Here is a 12656-nt window from a genome sequence, read left to right on the forward strand (position 1 = left end):
CTAATGTCGCATCAACAAAATCATCTGGCCATCTAATCATTGTGACTGTGATGGGGGGATTGAGCAGAACAATGACAATGGACACCGGTCTGTGAATGTAACCCCCCTCGTTAAAAATGAACAGATATCGACTACAAATCGTATTGTCAACCAGAAGTTATCATATGAATCCAAACGTTGTTAAAATGAATCATCACACCCATACTAGATCCAACATTCCTATCTATTAAAGGAGCAGTTGAAGTCTTATCAGTGTTTGATTTCTGAGACAGCTGATGGATGAACCCAATGACAACAGTCTGCCACTGAATTTGAATGCTGTGTAAAGGACAGTGGTAAAACTGGTCTAGCCAAGCTAATCTTAGCTTAAAACTATGTATGAAATTGCTTTTCTGCATGCAAGTTTAGTGGGGAAACTTAATTTTTAAACTTGCTACACTTATTTAAAAAATGGATATACATTTCAACCTTTCAAAATAAAATAGTAATAAGAAAAAAGCAACAACAGGAACAATAATGCAAGAAGAGATCAAAATTTTATAAAATCGTTTTTGGTCGCTGATTTTAATCCAAAAGTTTAGACAAAATAACCCTCAATGACATTTTCCCAGCATGGCTGTTAATACTCTAAAGACATGGCTGCTTATTTGACAACATCAGTAGCCTAGCCCTGTTTCCATGAAAGCACTTCCAGTAAATTGATGAACGCAAACCCAAATTAAGACTCTACGACACGCTGGTTCAATGGAAGTGACGGAAGTACATTTTTCATGATTGAAACCGCACGGGCAGTGACAGAGAAACAGGATGCTGTGTGGTTAAAACAGCAACAGAAAACGTCAAAGTCATGCCACAAGCCACCTGATATGGTGACAGCCCACTCACTTCTTCAGATATGCAAACAGAACAAGGAAAAAAAAGAAAGAAAATCACACATTTCAACAGACGCCAATATTTGTACGAATTTCATTTTTCCCCTCCTGTCGGGGAAACATCTACACGGAGAACTCGTAAGCAAAGACATTTGAAAGTTGCAGCGGGGACCGCCGTCTCCAAGTGTCAGACGCAGTAAGCAGTAATTAGGGCAATGAGTGTGAACAATGCATCATCTTTTTACACATTTGATGTGACATTTCACCCAGAGCCCTTTACTGCTGACGTCAATCCCAGTCATTGTCAGAGTAGTCTGACTTGTACACCCCCTTATGTCCAGTCGCTTCTTCCATGTTACAGTAGCATCAAATAAACCGAAACAAACAGAGAGATTTAGAAAAAAAAGCTCCCATATTAAATTTCTGGTAAAGTATATTTACAAAAGTAAAGAAAAAAAAATGTAATTCCAAGAGATTGTTCTAATTTCCAGAAATAAATCACCACCTAAAAATTTGAATTAAAAAAAAACTGAAATCCTAAAAATACTAGAAACAATCTGAAAAAGTATTATTTTCAATTTCTGATTTGAAACTCAAATCTTAGAGCTGTCACATGAAAATCACATAGATTTAAAAAATGTATAGAACAATTTGCAGCACCATCATGTTTACATCAACGAGTATCATGGAACTGTTTACTCTCCATTTGCTTTAGGGATATGTTGTACTAAACACAATTTTTGCCTAATTTTCTTTTACATAAAAACAATTAGTCTTGAATCAGTTTGGAAAAAAAACATTTGTGCTGTTTTATTTGAAGCGTTTTATTATCTTACTCAATCCGTGCAGCCTATTTACATAAATTATAGATGTTGCATAAATGCAGTTTAAAGTTTGCAACTTGCTTTACAATTAGTTAGCCAGTGCTCTGGGCAATAACAACCACATCGTGTAAAATAAATGCAGGTTTTATTGTTAAAAAAAAAACCTCTTTTTTTAAAAGATAAAACTGAAATGTTCCTATTTTTTCTTCCCAGGGGAAGCCCTAAGATCCAATGACCTCCACTTTGTCAAATAGACTAATCTGACTAATGGTCTAATTGGTGAAGTAAAAGAAAAAAACACATTAAAAAGCAGCAGTTGTAAATTAAAAACAATTGTTATTTAGAAAACAGAAAATTTGTTTCACTTTCAGTTTAGATATCAAAAAAAGAAATAGAAGTAAGAATTTGTGGATGCACAAAACTACTTCTATATGTATTTTGTTTAAGTATTTTGTGTTTATTTTATTAAATATTTAAGTATTTTTTAAGTCATTCTGCTAACAGAACGTTATAAAAAGAGTTATATTAAAGAGTTTACTTAAAAAATTATGAACAACATTTTAACTTTAACATATCTTCACAAATACACAGATATAATGAAAAATCACTGCAAACATGTTACAAGAAAGATAGATTTCGTTCTTTCTTTCTAAATGTCCATTCTTTTATGCTCCCCTAAAAAAATGTCCCTTTATTCATGGAGAATTAGTTTTAATTAGTAAAGTTATTTGTGGTAAAAAATGCAAAAGCAGAAAAATGTAGATTTTTTCCTAAGGAATTATTTCAAAATCTCTGTCATGTTTATAGAAATTAATAACTAAGAGTAAATTCAGACATTTTCTGACACCAGATTGGAGTAAATCTTTAAATTTAAATGTGTTTGAATCAAAAACACAGCTGATTTGGACAGTTTTTCAGAGTAAAGCCTCAAAAGCTTTGCCTCTTCTTTAAACATCCTGCCAAATTGTGTTAGCTGTTTTCCTGCCAAATCTGAATGACAGCTCTGTCAGTCTATCAGAAGTCAGGATGGAAAGGAAGAACATCTACTGAGGATCAAACAGACATGTCACAACCAGACTCCAGTTTTTAGCCGAGAAGAGCTTTGCACTCTTGTTTTTCAAGAGAGATGTTTGGTTAACTGGCTTGAACTTATGACCTATAAAAAAAAGCGCTGAAGCACGTGGGTGCTGCTGTCTCAGTATGTTTACACATTGGTGGTGTTGTTGTGGATTTATATCTCCTTATATGGGTAGAAATGCTTTTTGGAACCTTTAAGCTGAAATTCTACCTGTCAAATTGAAGTGCTGGATGATAGGATTGAACCTTTCTAAGTATTTCTTTACTCAAAACAATGTGATAAAAAATGAGTTTGATTGTGAAAAGATTGTATTTGTTTGGTAGAAAATACACTGGGTGAAGCACAAATTCCCCGCTCTGCTCCATTCTGATACATCCACTTGTAGACAAATAGATCCATGTGTGTCTTTGCTTCCTCATCCAAGCTGGCGTCCAGCTCAGACCTGTAAAGCTGGATAGCTCCAATATTGTTTGCCATTTTGTTGCACCAGTAATTTTAGGTTGGTGTTGTGAGGGGCTGTAAGCTAGTGGAAAGCATGAAAACAGAGAGCTCTCAGCAACAGGTGGGGAAAGAGGGGGCTGAGTCGTCAACAGTCCCGCCCATAACTCAGAGGCAGATTTTTAATAAACTCTTGCCGCTCTGCAGAAACTATGTTTGCCTAAAAACGGATCCAGTCTTCATATTGTTTTGGTTATAACTCTTCAACAGTTCAGCAGAATGTTGTGCACAAATGTGTTTTTCTGCTCAGAAACATTAAACTGTTGTGCACTTTAAACATGTTTTTTCTTAAAAAGTATACAAATTGAGTCTAAATACCTTTGATTTTTTAAACTAATGTGAATGCTGCTGTAAATCAGCCCCATCTGTTCTGATTTGATTTATTTTGCTGCACTAAAATGTTTGTTTCTCAATCGTGACTATTCAGTTATGTTGCTTAAAATAGTCAGAAAAGTAAGCTTTGATATTTTTTCAGAGAATAGCTGAAAACATACTTTATTGTCGTATATCGTGATATATTTTGTTATCGTGATACAAAATATTTTATATCGTGATATACATTTATTTCCATATCGCCCAGCACTACTAGGAATGCTATTAAAACAACTCAAAAGATTCCATAAACTGATTCTTTCTCAGTATTCATGATAAAAACTGTAAAAATAAAGAGACATACATCACTTTGGATCCAGAACGTGTTTTGTGAAAGCTCAACGCAAAAACCTGGTCAACAAAAAGGGTATTTAAAACTCCACAGACTTGATTAAATTTGTATTCAATGTTAAAAGTTTTGTCCAACTTCTATAATTTTTTATTTTTTTTTAACAACAACAACAGAGTTCTGACAGTTTTCTAAAACCACATATGGAAACCTATTATAGACAGCTCAACTTAAAAGAAAGGAGAAATATCCTTTTAAGAATGTAACCCTTCTGCTGATCTGTTAATGCTCTTTGTGAGAGAAGAAGCTCTCTGAGCATTTTGATCTTTTTGGACTTAAAGATGAGAAATCCCTGCATGAAGAAGCTGCATGTGAAGCTGGGGGTCAATACCAGAAGACAAGCCGATCACCTGACAGGTCATCAGGGTCCGCACAATGTGCAGCGTCTCTGCTAAGCCTGATCAGAGAGCACCCATGACCAACTCAGTTAGGCTCCCAGGGGTCCAAGGTTAATGGGAGAGAGACGATGGGGGTTAATCCAAAATCAGGTGATCCCTCACAAGACTGACCACAGCCGATCGAGAACAAAGACAGAAAACTGGGTTAAATATAATAGGAAACCTTCAGAAACCAGCAGCAGCACAAGTGCGTCAGAAAAGCAACAGCTTCGCAAAGTGGGGCTTTCCTGGAGCGGTGAAGTGCTCTCTCATGGTTTACATGTCACGGGTCTGCTCGGCAATCAAAACAATCCACTTTTTTTCACTTTTTACCAAAAATCTTAACTGACGACATTAGGTTGCTTGCTTAACTGTGACCTCAAACGGAGAGAGAAAACTCAGTAAGCGCTGCTGCATCCACATCTCGGGGTCCATGATGTGCAGAAGGAAACGCGTTCTGAGCCGGCCACAGCTGCTTCAGGGGATTAACACCACTTAAGCCAAACGCAGACTCTGAGTAAGCGCGCTCCATTCACAAAGCTGACTGATAGGATAATACTTTAGGATTACATACCTAGGTGAGGATTACATAACAGAGTCTGGACTAAAAGAGGCAGAGGAATGTGAAGGTATTTCTGACTAAACTCATGCGAGCTTGAGCATTAGTCTGTTGCATTTCACCCAAAGAATTCTCAGAAAAACACAAAATGTACAAACAACCAACAAGAACATTAAAAAAATGAAGCGTTTAGGAGGATGCTAAGTCTAAACAGACTAAAGACTTTTGTTATTTCAGCAATGTAAAAAGAAAAAGTTTTATGGTCATAGCAACAAAAGGAATTATCCCCAGGAGTGTCAGTATATCGATGTTCGGGGAATAGGAAAAATATATCGTAATGTTTCGTTTGGTGATACTTGTATCAATTTAGAATGTTGACAAGACAATATCTAATGAATTATTTATTCAGTGTATTACTTTTATTTTCCACCTAAACCCCTGACTGCTAGTTGGCAGTACAGTACACTGAGTTTCCATTCTATTTGATTTTTTTATACTGAAAAATATTTTGTTATGGCAATCCGACATGTTTAACCAAAAGAAAAGCACCATGAATTTAATCGGGTAAAAGCAACTTGTAAATGAGATACAGCTGCATTATTTAATGTTGTGATCATTAAATAAAATACATTTTTTAAGTCATACTCTTAAAAAAAAGTTAAAAACTGTCCTAGTATGTTAATGAAAATAACTTGTAACTTAGATATTATGTTTTTTCCCAATATACGTTTTTCATATAAAGCAGGTAAATGTATGTAATATGTAGAAATTAAAGAATGAATAATTACATTTTTTTTTTTAATTATAAAATGATATATCCATATAGTTAATAATGGATAATAGAAAGCCCCGCCAGAGGCTTTGCAAAAATACTTTCTCTTTATTCCTGAAAATGGAACTTTGAATACAAATTTGCACAGATCACTCTGAAGCAAATGCGTGTTTTTTTTTTTCTTTTTGGTATTGGTTTAAAAGAGTTTGAACACTCAAAGATTTTAATGGACTCTACTAATATTTTTCAATGAAAATGCTGAAAACATAAACTTAAAAAACTGTTATAAAGGTAAAACATATGTACTATAAAGTTGGATTGATGACAACTAAAGTAGGAATAAGCTAAACATATATGAAATGTTTTCTGTTAGGATTAAGTGAAGGAGAAGCATAAAAAATGTTTTAATTCTTTTTGCTCCAAACTTTGCAATTTCTTCATTTTAACTAGTTTTTGCAATGTGTGTAGTTTGGAAATATGTGCTACATGCATATTATCTGGTATTGTGCATGTGGCCCTTTAATAAAAGGATTTAAAAAATAAAAAAGAAAAATTTTACATTTTACCAAAAAAAGGAAGAGCAGAAAAAGCAAATGATGATTGCATGAGATCTTTTCTACTTTGCCACAACATTTATGCACACCTATAGTCCAACTTTAATCAGATATTCAATCAATTAATGCAACACATAAAAGGTAAATACTTTGTAAAATATTTCAGTGATTAAAAACATTATTCATTTTTTTTTCTATAAAAATCCTACTTTTGAGCTTCTTAATCAGTGATTCCTGCATCATATCCAAAATACCTTACAGCTTCAATGCATATAAAAAATATCCATTTGTATATTATGTATATAGTTTAAATTTAACCAATTCAGTGGATTTTGAAATATTTTAATTTCTAATCTCATAATTTTCCTGATTTAAATTGTGTTTCTTTTCTTTTCTTTCGGCTGGTAGATGGTGATTTAAAAATAATGGCTAAAACCTCTATAGGGTGACCTGTGTGTGTTCTAAAATGCATTTGCACGTCCTCACCCGGATCATTTCTGCCACGTAACTCTCTGGACCGGTGTACTCTGTGGAGTCCTTGACCTTCACCAGGACGATGAAGAACAAGTAGTGCCACATGTTGTGCTCAACTTTGATGTGCTCCTCAAATGTAACCGTCTTGTTGTCAAACTTGTCTCTTTCCAAACCTAAAAGTGGGAAAACACACACATGCAGACCGAGCCAACATTACTCTCACTTCTCGCAAAGAGTGCAGAAAGCTGTGTGATGAAATAAACGTTCTAGTCATCTAAATGAGTGTGAAAAAAAAAAGAGGAAATGGGGTCATGCGGGAATGAGCAGATAAAAACGTCAGAAGTATGTCTTACTAATATCCTTCAAGTTCAAATTTTCAACCAAAAATGTTTGTAACAATAAAGGGTGTATGGCACGTTGCAACACACAAAGTTTGAGCAAAACACACAAAACTGTTCAGAAGAAATGCAGCAGAGTGAGTGCCGAGGCCAGCGTCTGTGTACAGTCTAGCGTGGTCAAGCACCATATGGCAACAGGAAGAAACACTCCTCCTCCACAGCAGCACCTACCGTGACTAACTATTCATTCTGGGAAGAGGAGGCGTGGGGTTTTTACCCAGAAAAACAGCCCTCGTTTTGCTAACAGCCTTGACGTGAAGCTGTAGAGCAGCAGCTTGTATGAGAGCTGTGGTGCTGGAGCAGACCACTCGATCATCTTTTCCAAAATTCGGCATCACCTGCAGGCTTTAGCGCGTGCATCTCATCAGGCTCAGATTGCAGGTTTAATGGAAATGAGAGCTATTTTTGTTGGACTGTTAGACCGGAGAAGCAAAAAACTACTATGTGACAAAGGTTATGGGAAAAAAAAAAAAAAAATGCTCATACAAAAAAAAAGAAAACAAACAGCCAGGACAACATTACACAAGAAAATGCATCTCCTCACCGCAAATAAAACAGGTTGTCTTGAGGATTTCCTCTTTCTTCTGCTTCTCACTCCTCAGGTCAGCGAACGTATCGATGATGACCCCAAAGATCAGGTTGAGGACGATGATGATGACCATGAAGAAGAAGAGCAGGTCGTAGATAACTCTGGCTGCAAACAGGGGCTCCTGCCAAAGTCAAGAAAAGCAGCATGATCACTTTTTTTACTGAACGCAAGAGAATTCCCCTTTTGCAGTGCGCCAGTATTTCCAGTAAAGATGTGTTTGTATGTATGTTTTAAGAATTGACCATAACTGCAGCTACTTCCCACAAAATTAACTTTCAAATCTGTTTGCATGTCCTCACAGAAGTGCACAATAATGTGCAGCTGTGCTGCTGTGTTTTGACTGATTTCATAGTTGTTCAATTGATGCACAGTTTTAGTCATTTATTGCTTAACAAATGTAAAAAAAAAAAAGCTTAAATGTTTCACAGAAAGATAAACCATTTCTACTTTGATGGTGCAACTGACCTATTACTAATTCATTTTGTTTGTGCAGCTGCATTACAAATATGATGCAAAAGTGTAGGTGGGATCTGTGGGGCCCCCTGGTGACACGACTGAAAGAAAGCATAAATGTGGGTCTTTGTGTTATTTTGGACAAGGTCGTGGGTTAGTAATATTCAGAGATGAGTCCAACAGTGGAAAGTAACTCAAGACATACAAACATGGGATGTTTTCCACACTTAAACATTATCAAGCTTCATCAGAATTAAACAAAATAAACAAAGTAAAAAATAAATCAATTGTTAAGTTTTAAATGTATTTGTATTTGAAAAATATGTCCAAAAAATGCCTGGAATAAAAAAAATATAATAATACAAATGCCCTGGTTGATGATTCAATTAAAAAAAGTAGGATTTACTGTGATTTAAATAAAGTTGTTTCAAATTTGAAAAAAAATATCAGGATAATCCTCAAAACTTTAGGAGAAACATTCAGTTGAGTAATAAGATTTTGGAATAGTGTGTGTTCTATTACGTCAACTAAAGTTCGGGACAAGATTTTGGAGAAAAAACATCAGAGCAAAAGGTCAAACATGGAGGTGGTAGTGTGATGGTGTGGGATGGTGTTTTCCGATTTAAAGCTTTTCTTTATGACTTGTTATTATGATTTGAAACACAGTAGTAAATTTATCTCTGAATACTTCAGAGGGTTTAGACGTAAATCCGGTATTTGATGTGGTTTCATTACCATTAACCAGGCCGAGTTAAAAATAAGAATTTTGTTTTCAAAGAAAGACTCTGATCATCTTTGGATCTGTGTTCCCAGTAGCCTTTTATTTATGTTTATGCTGTTTCTAGTCCAAAAAAAAAAACTGTTGGTTTCTAGGACAGTTTCAACAGATCTGCAGTAGTTTGTTTTGCCTCTGAATTGTGGGCGGGACTACTGGTGCAGAGTATGCCCACCCATACTTCCTGAAATCCATTTGCTTACAAGCCCTCCTGCTAGCTTACAGCCCCTCACAACCCCAAGCTAACATTAGCAGTGCTATAAAAATGGCAGGCAATATTGGAGCAATCACCTGTACTGTTTTTAGGCAGATACCAGCTCAGACCAGGAAAACAAAAATGGATCTAGTTGTCTGTAAGCTGATAAATTAAAATTGAGTGAAAGAGGGAGCTTGTGGCTTGCCGTAGTAACTCCTACGTCACATCTATAAGCTTTTCTAACAGCTTTTTTTACTCCTGCTCATGGTTCACAACAATTTGAACAAAGAAATACTCTGAAATGTAAAACATCTTAAAATATGTCCTCTATCTTACAAAAAATGCCACAACATCATGTTAAAACACCAAAAACATTGGAGTGTCTTGTCTGGATAAATAAAGTTTGAATGAAAAATAAATAAAAAATAAATGATTCATGCAAAAAAATAAATAAATAAAACGCACAACAGGATGAAGCTGTTCAAGCTATTCATTCCAGTTAAACCAGGCATTTTCAAACACATTTTATTGTTTTTTTGGGAACTGAATTTACATAGGTCATCTACTCTTCATAATTATCTAATAAAAGTCATTTAAATGTGACTACTTTACCAACAACACATTTTTTGCATCATTTTTTTTTGTATTCAAGTGGTTTCAAACACATATATTTCAGTTTTATTAGTAATTTGGTTAATGTTTGCCTCAAATGGCTGTTAAAACACTCATAGCTTGGATGCTTTTTCCCACTCTGCACAGCAACTATCAGTAGTTTGTGGAATGCTTTCAGCTGAGCGCGTCTCTCAATCATCCTGAGCTTCTGTTGACAGATTGCAGCTTTTTACTGCTTTTGACAAATCAGCTGCCAGGACAGTGCTGAGGCACATGCTGTGTGCTTTGTTTTCAGTGTCGGAGCACAAAAAAGCAGCTCGCAGGGTAAAAATGGGGAAAACACTTTAATGCCTGAAGTTAATTTTTTTGTGCCTTTTTAGGTGACGACGTGCGTCTGTTCCTCATTACCTCTTTGGATGGCTTTCTCAGCACGTCCCCAACACCTCCTCCACTCCTGAGGCCATGGCTCAGGACGGTGACGATACACATGAGCAGAGAATCGCACGTTCGCTCTTTGTCCTCAATTACCACTGACGGCTGGATTGTGATGGAAGCTGTAAAGCAAAAACAAAGGCTTTTTAGAGACTTATCTGAGGGAGAATCTACATTTATAAATATAAAATAATTGACGTTTATTACAAAGTAGAGACAATTCAATTATTTTGTTCAACAAGCTCCATTGAAATGTCTTAATTTCCTTAAACTCTCAAGAGAAAAAGAGTAATTAGGACATCTTGATAAGGTCAGAAATGAGCCACTTTAAGGATTGGACATGGTTGACTGCTCAATTTTAGGGTGTTTAGTTCAAACTGAGCCTCTGAATGAACCTGGAGACCTGATGGGATTCAACCTCATGACTTTTCCACCTCGAGTCCCTTCTTCAGGTCTGAAGACCAAAAGGTGTTTGACCTCTCTCCCTGAGAACCCCGAGCTGACCCAGCCCTCCTCAGTCCCATGATCGCAGACAGTCTGACTGCTCATCGCAGCAGATTGCCACTGGCTGAGCCACCCAGAGCCACACAGTCCTTCACACAGAGGCAGACAAAGCAAACATACACAGACGTGCACAGTCACCCACCAACACTCCGGAATCTCCTACATGCACGAACACGAACATTTTTTACTGAAAAAAAGGCTATTTGACCCCAATGAGAAGCCTTTTGAGCAAACCTTTACCTGTGGTTTCAACCTACCATCCATGACTGCCTCTGTGGAGCAGTTTTCTCCATTTTCCTTCCGACATCCTGCACTGGAGAAAAACTCCCCCACCATGCTGGCCCCATGTTCTGTTTGGACAGAAACAATAGGTCCTCATTTCACGTTTGAAAGGCATACATTTTTTCAGTTAAACCATTTTTAAAGAAGGGTTCTAAAGCTGAGGATTTTCACCTGTAAATTTAAACAACCTGTTGCTTCAATTACTTAAATTTTAAAAATAAGGAAAATAGTTCAGATCATTAAATATCAACCAGAGTATGGTGGTTGCATACTACACATTATTTCTCTTGAAAGTTTGGATTGTTACATTGACTTGCTTGCATAATAAGCCCATAGTGGTCACTTGATGAACTGACCTAACTCCATTTTTATTCTTAAATGTGGTTCACTCAGGAAGTCAGAAGAGCGTAACCACTTGAGTGATTTTTGAACTCAATCTGTATACGACGCTGTAAAGATGATGACAGACTTCCTCTATTTCTGCTGAATCTGAATAGAATCTACTTTTTAAAATGGGGTTAAGCAAACAATGTTGAAAACACAGGAAGTTGGAACATTTGCCCAACGAGGGGGAAATCTCAGAATGACTTAAAGACCCTGTCTGATGAGGATGGTGTTTTAACATGTTCTTGTGGCATGTTTGTGATGATGGACATATTAGGAAATTGGGCTCAAAATTGCATTTCTGGCAAAAAAAAAAGCATTTTAAAAGAATGCTTTTGCAATAGATCAAAAGATGATCTGAGTAGGGCCTTAACAAAATTGAGCAAAAAAACAAAAAAATATGAACAAAACAGTTGTCATGAATATTAACCCATTAGAACTCATGGTCACCAATGGCCATCAGTGTAACAGAGAAACATCAGAAATGTGTTTTGTGGTCCATTTGGTTTGTGGTATTTTCCACATATTATTGCTTTTAAGGAAACATGGGTCTGGGTTGTCTTGGGTTAAAAAATGGCAGAAGGTGAAAGAATTACACTGAATTTATATTTGTAAATTGAGGTCACTTTATATTTCAGAGAACTAGATTATTTTCCTGTTCAACAAGTCACCAGGTAACTCATTTTTGAACTAACCTGACTTTCAAATTTCAACTGCCTTTGAAGATTAGTTGAAAATGTTCCCCTTAACCCTAGAACACCTTTGCTATTAATTGTTGCATCATCACTTTTGCTGGGTAATTTTTACTAGTGCCGTCATGTGATTAATTTTGGATCACAACGATTTTTGACCTAACGACTAACTGCTGTTAAAAGCCTAATTTTAAGGTATTTTATTTAAATTTGTGTCATTGTGGCACAGTAAAAGATCAAAATAAACCTAAAAAGGTGGCTTTATGAAGTTTCTTTTTATCATAAAAGACTGCCAACCTTTATTTTGACACCATCGAGGGGTAATTTTTTTTTTTAAATCTTGAAAAAAAAAAAAAAAAAATTAAAACACTAAGTCCAGAGTCCCAAATTAAATGTACCAAATAAAAAAAACTTTTCTGACCAATCAAATAAATATTGAACAAAAACTTTGTATTAATACCATAACTCAAATGTTGCTATACCTTACTCTACAGTTTACCACAACAGCAAGACAGTAGATGGTTTATTTTCGGAATAATTACCATTTCTTACTTTAGTATGGTGTTTTCATTGTTTTCAACTATATTCTAGTTTTGTTTGCTTTATTTGT

The 12656-nt window shown here is 35.7% G+C and overlaps 1 protein-coding gene across 13 annotated transcripts in view; it reads right to left on the bottom strand.

The window, feature by feature from the left end:
• Positions 1–12656, bottom strand: part of itpr1b (inositol 1,4,5-trisphosphate receptor, type 1b) — a 113474-nt gene that overhangs the window by 9172 nt on the left and 91646 nt on the right. For all 13 annotated transcript variants that reach the window (XM_024270623.2, XM_024270622.2, XM_036211786.1 and 10 more), the window contains 4 exons: positions 10946–11038; positions 10161–10306; positions 7672–7837; positions 6742–6902 (listed from right to left, as the gene is read on the bottom strand). In XM_024270623.2, coding sequence (XP_024126391.1) covers positions 6742–6902; positions 7672–7837; positions 10161–10306; positions 10946–11038 — 566 coding nt within the window. The remainder of the gene's footprint in view (positions 1–6741; positions 6903–7671; positions 7838–10160; positions 10307–10945; positions 11039–12656) is intronic.

Source organism: Oryzias melastigma, linkage group LG5 (genome assembly GCF_002922805.2).
Source record: "Oryzias melastigma strain HK-1 linkage group LG5, ASM292280v2, whole genome shotgun sequence".
Classification (NCBI taxonomy): Eukaryota; Metazoa; Chordata; class Actinopteri; order Beloniformes; family Adrianichthyidae; genus Oryzias; species Oryzias melastigma.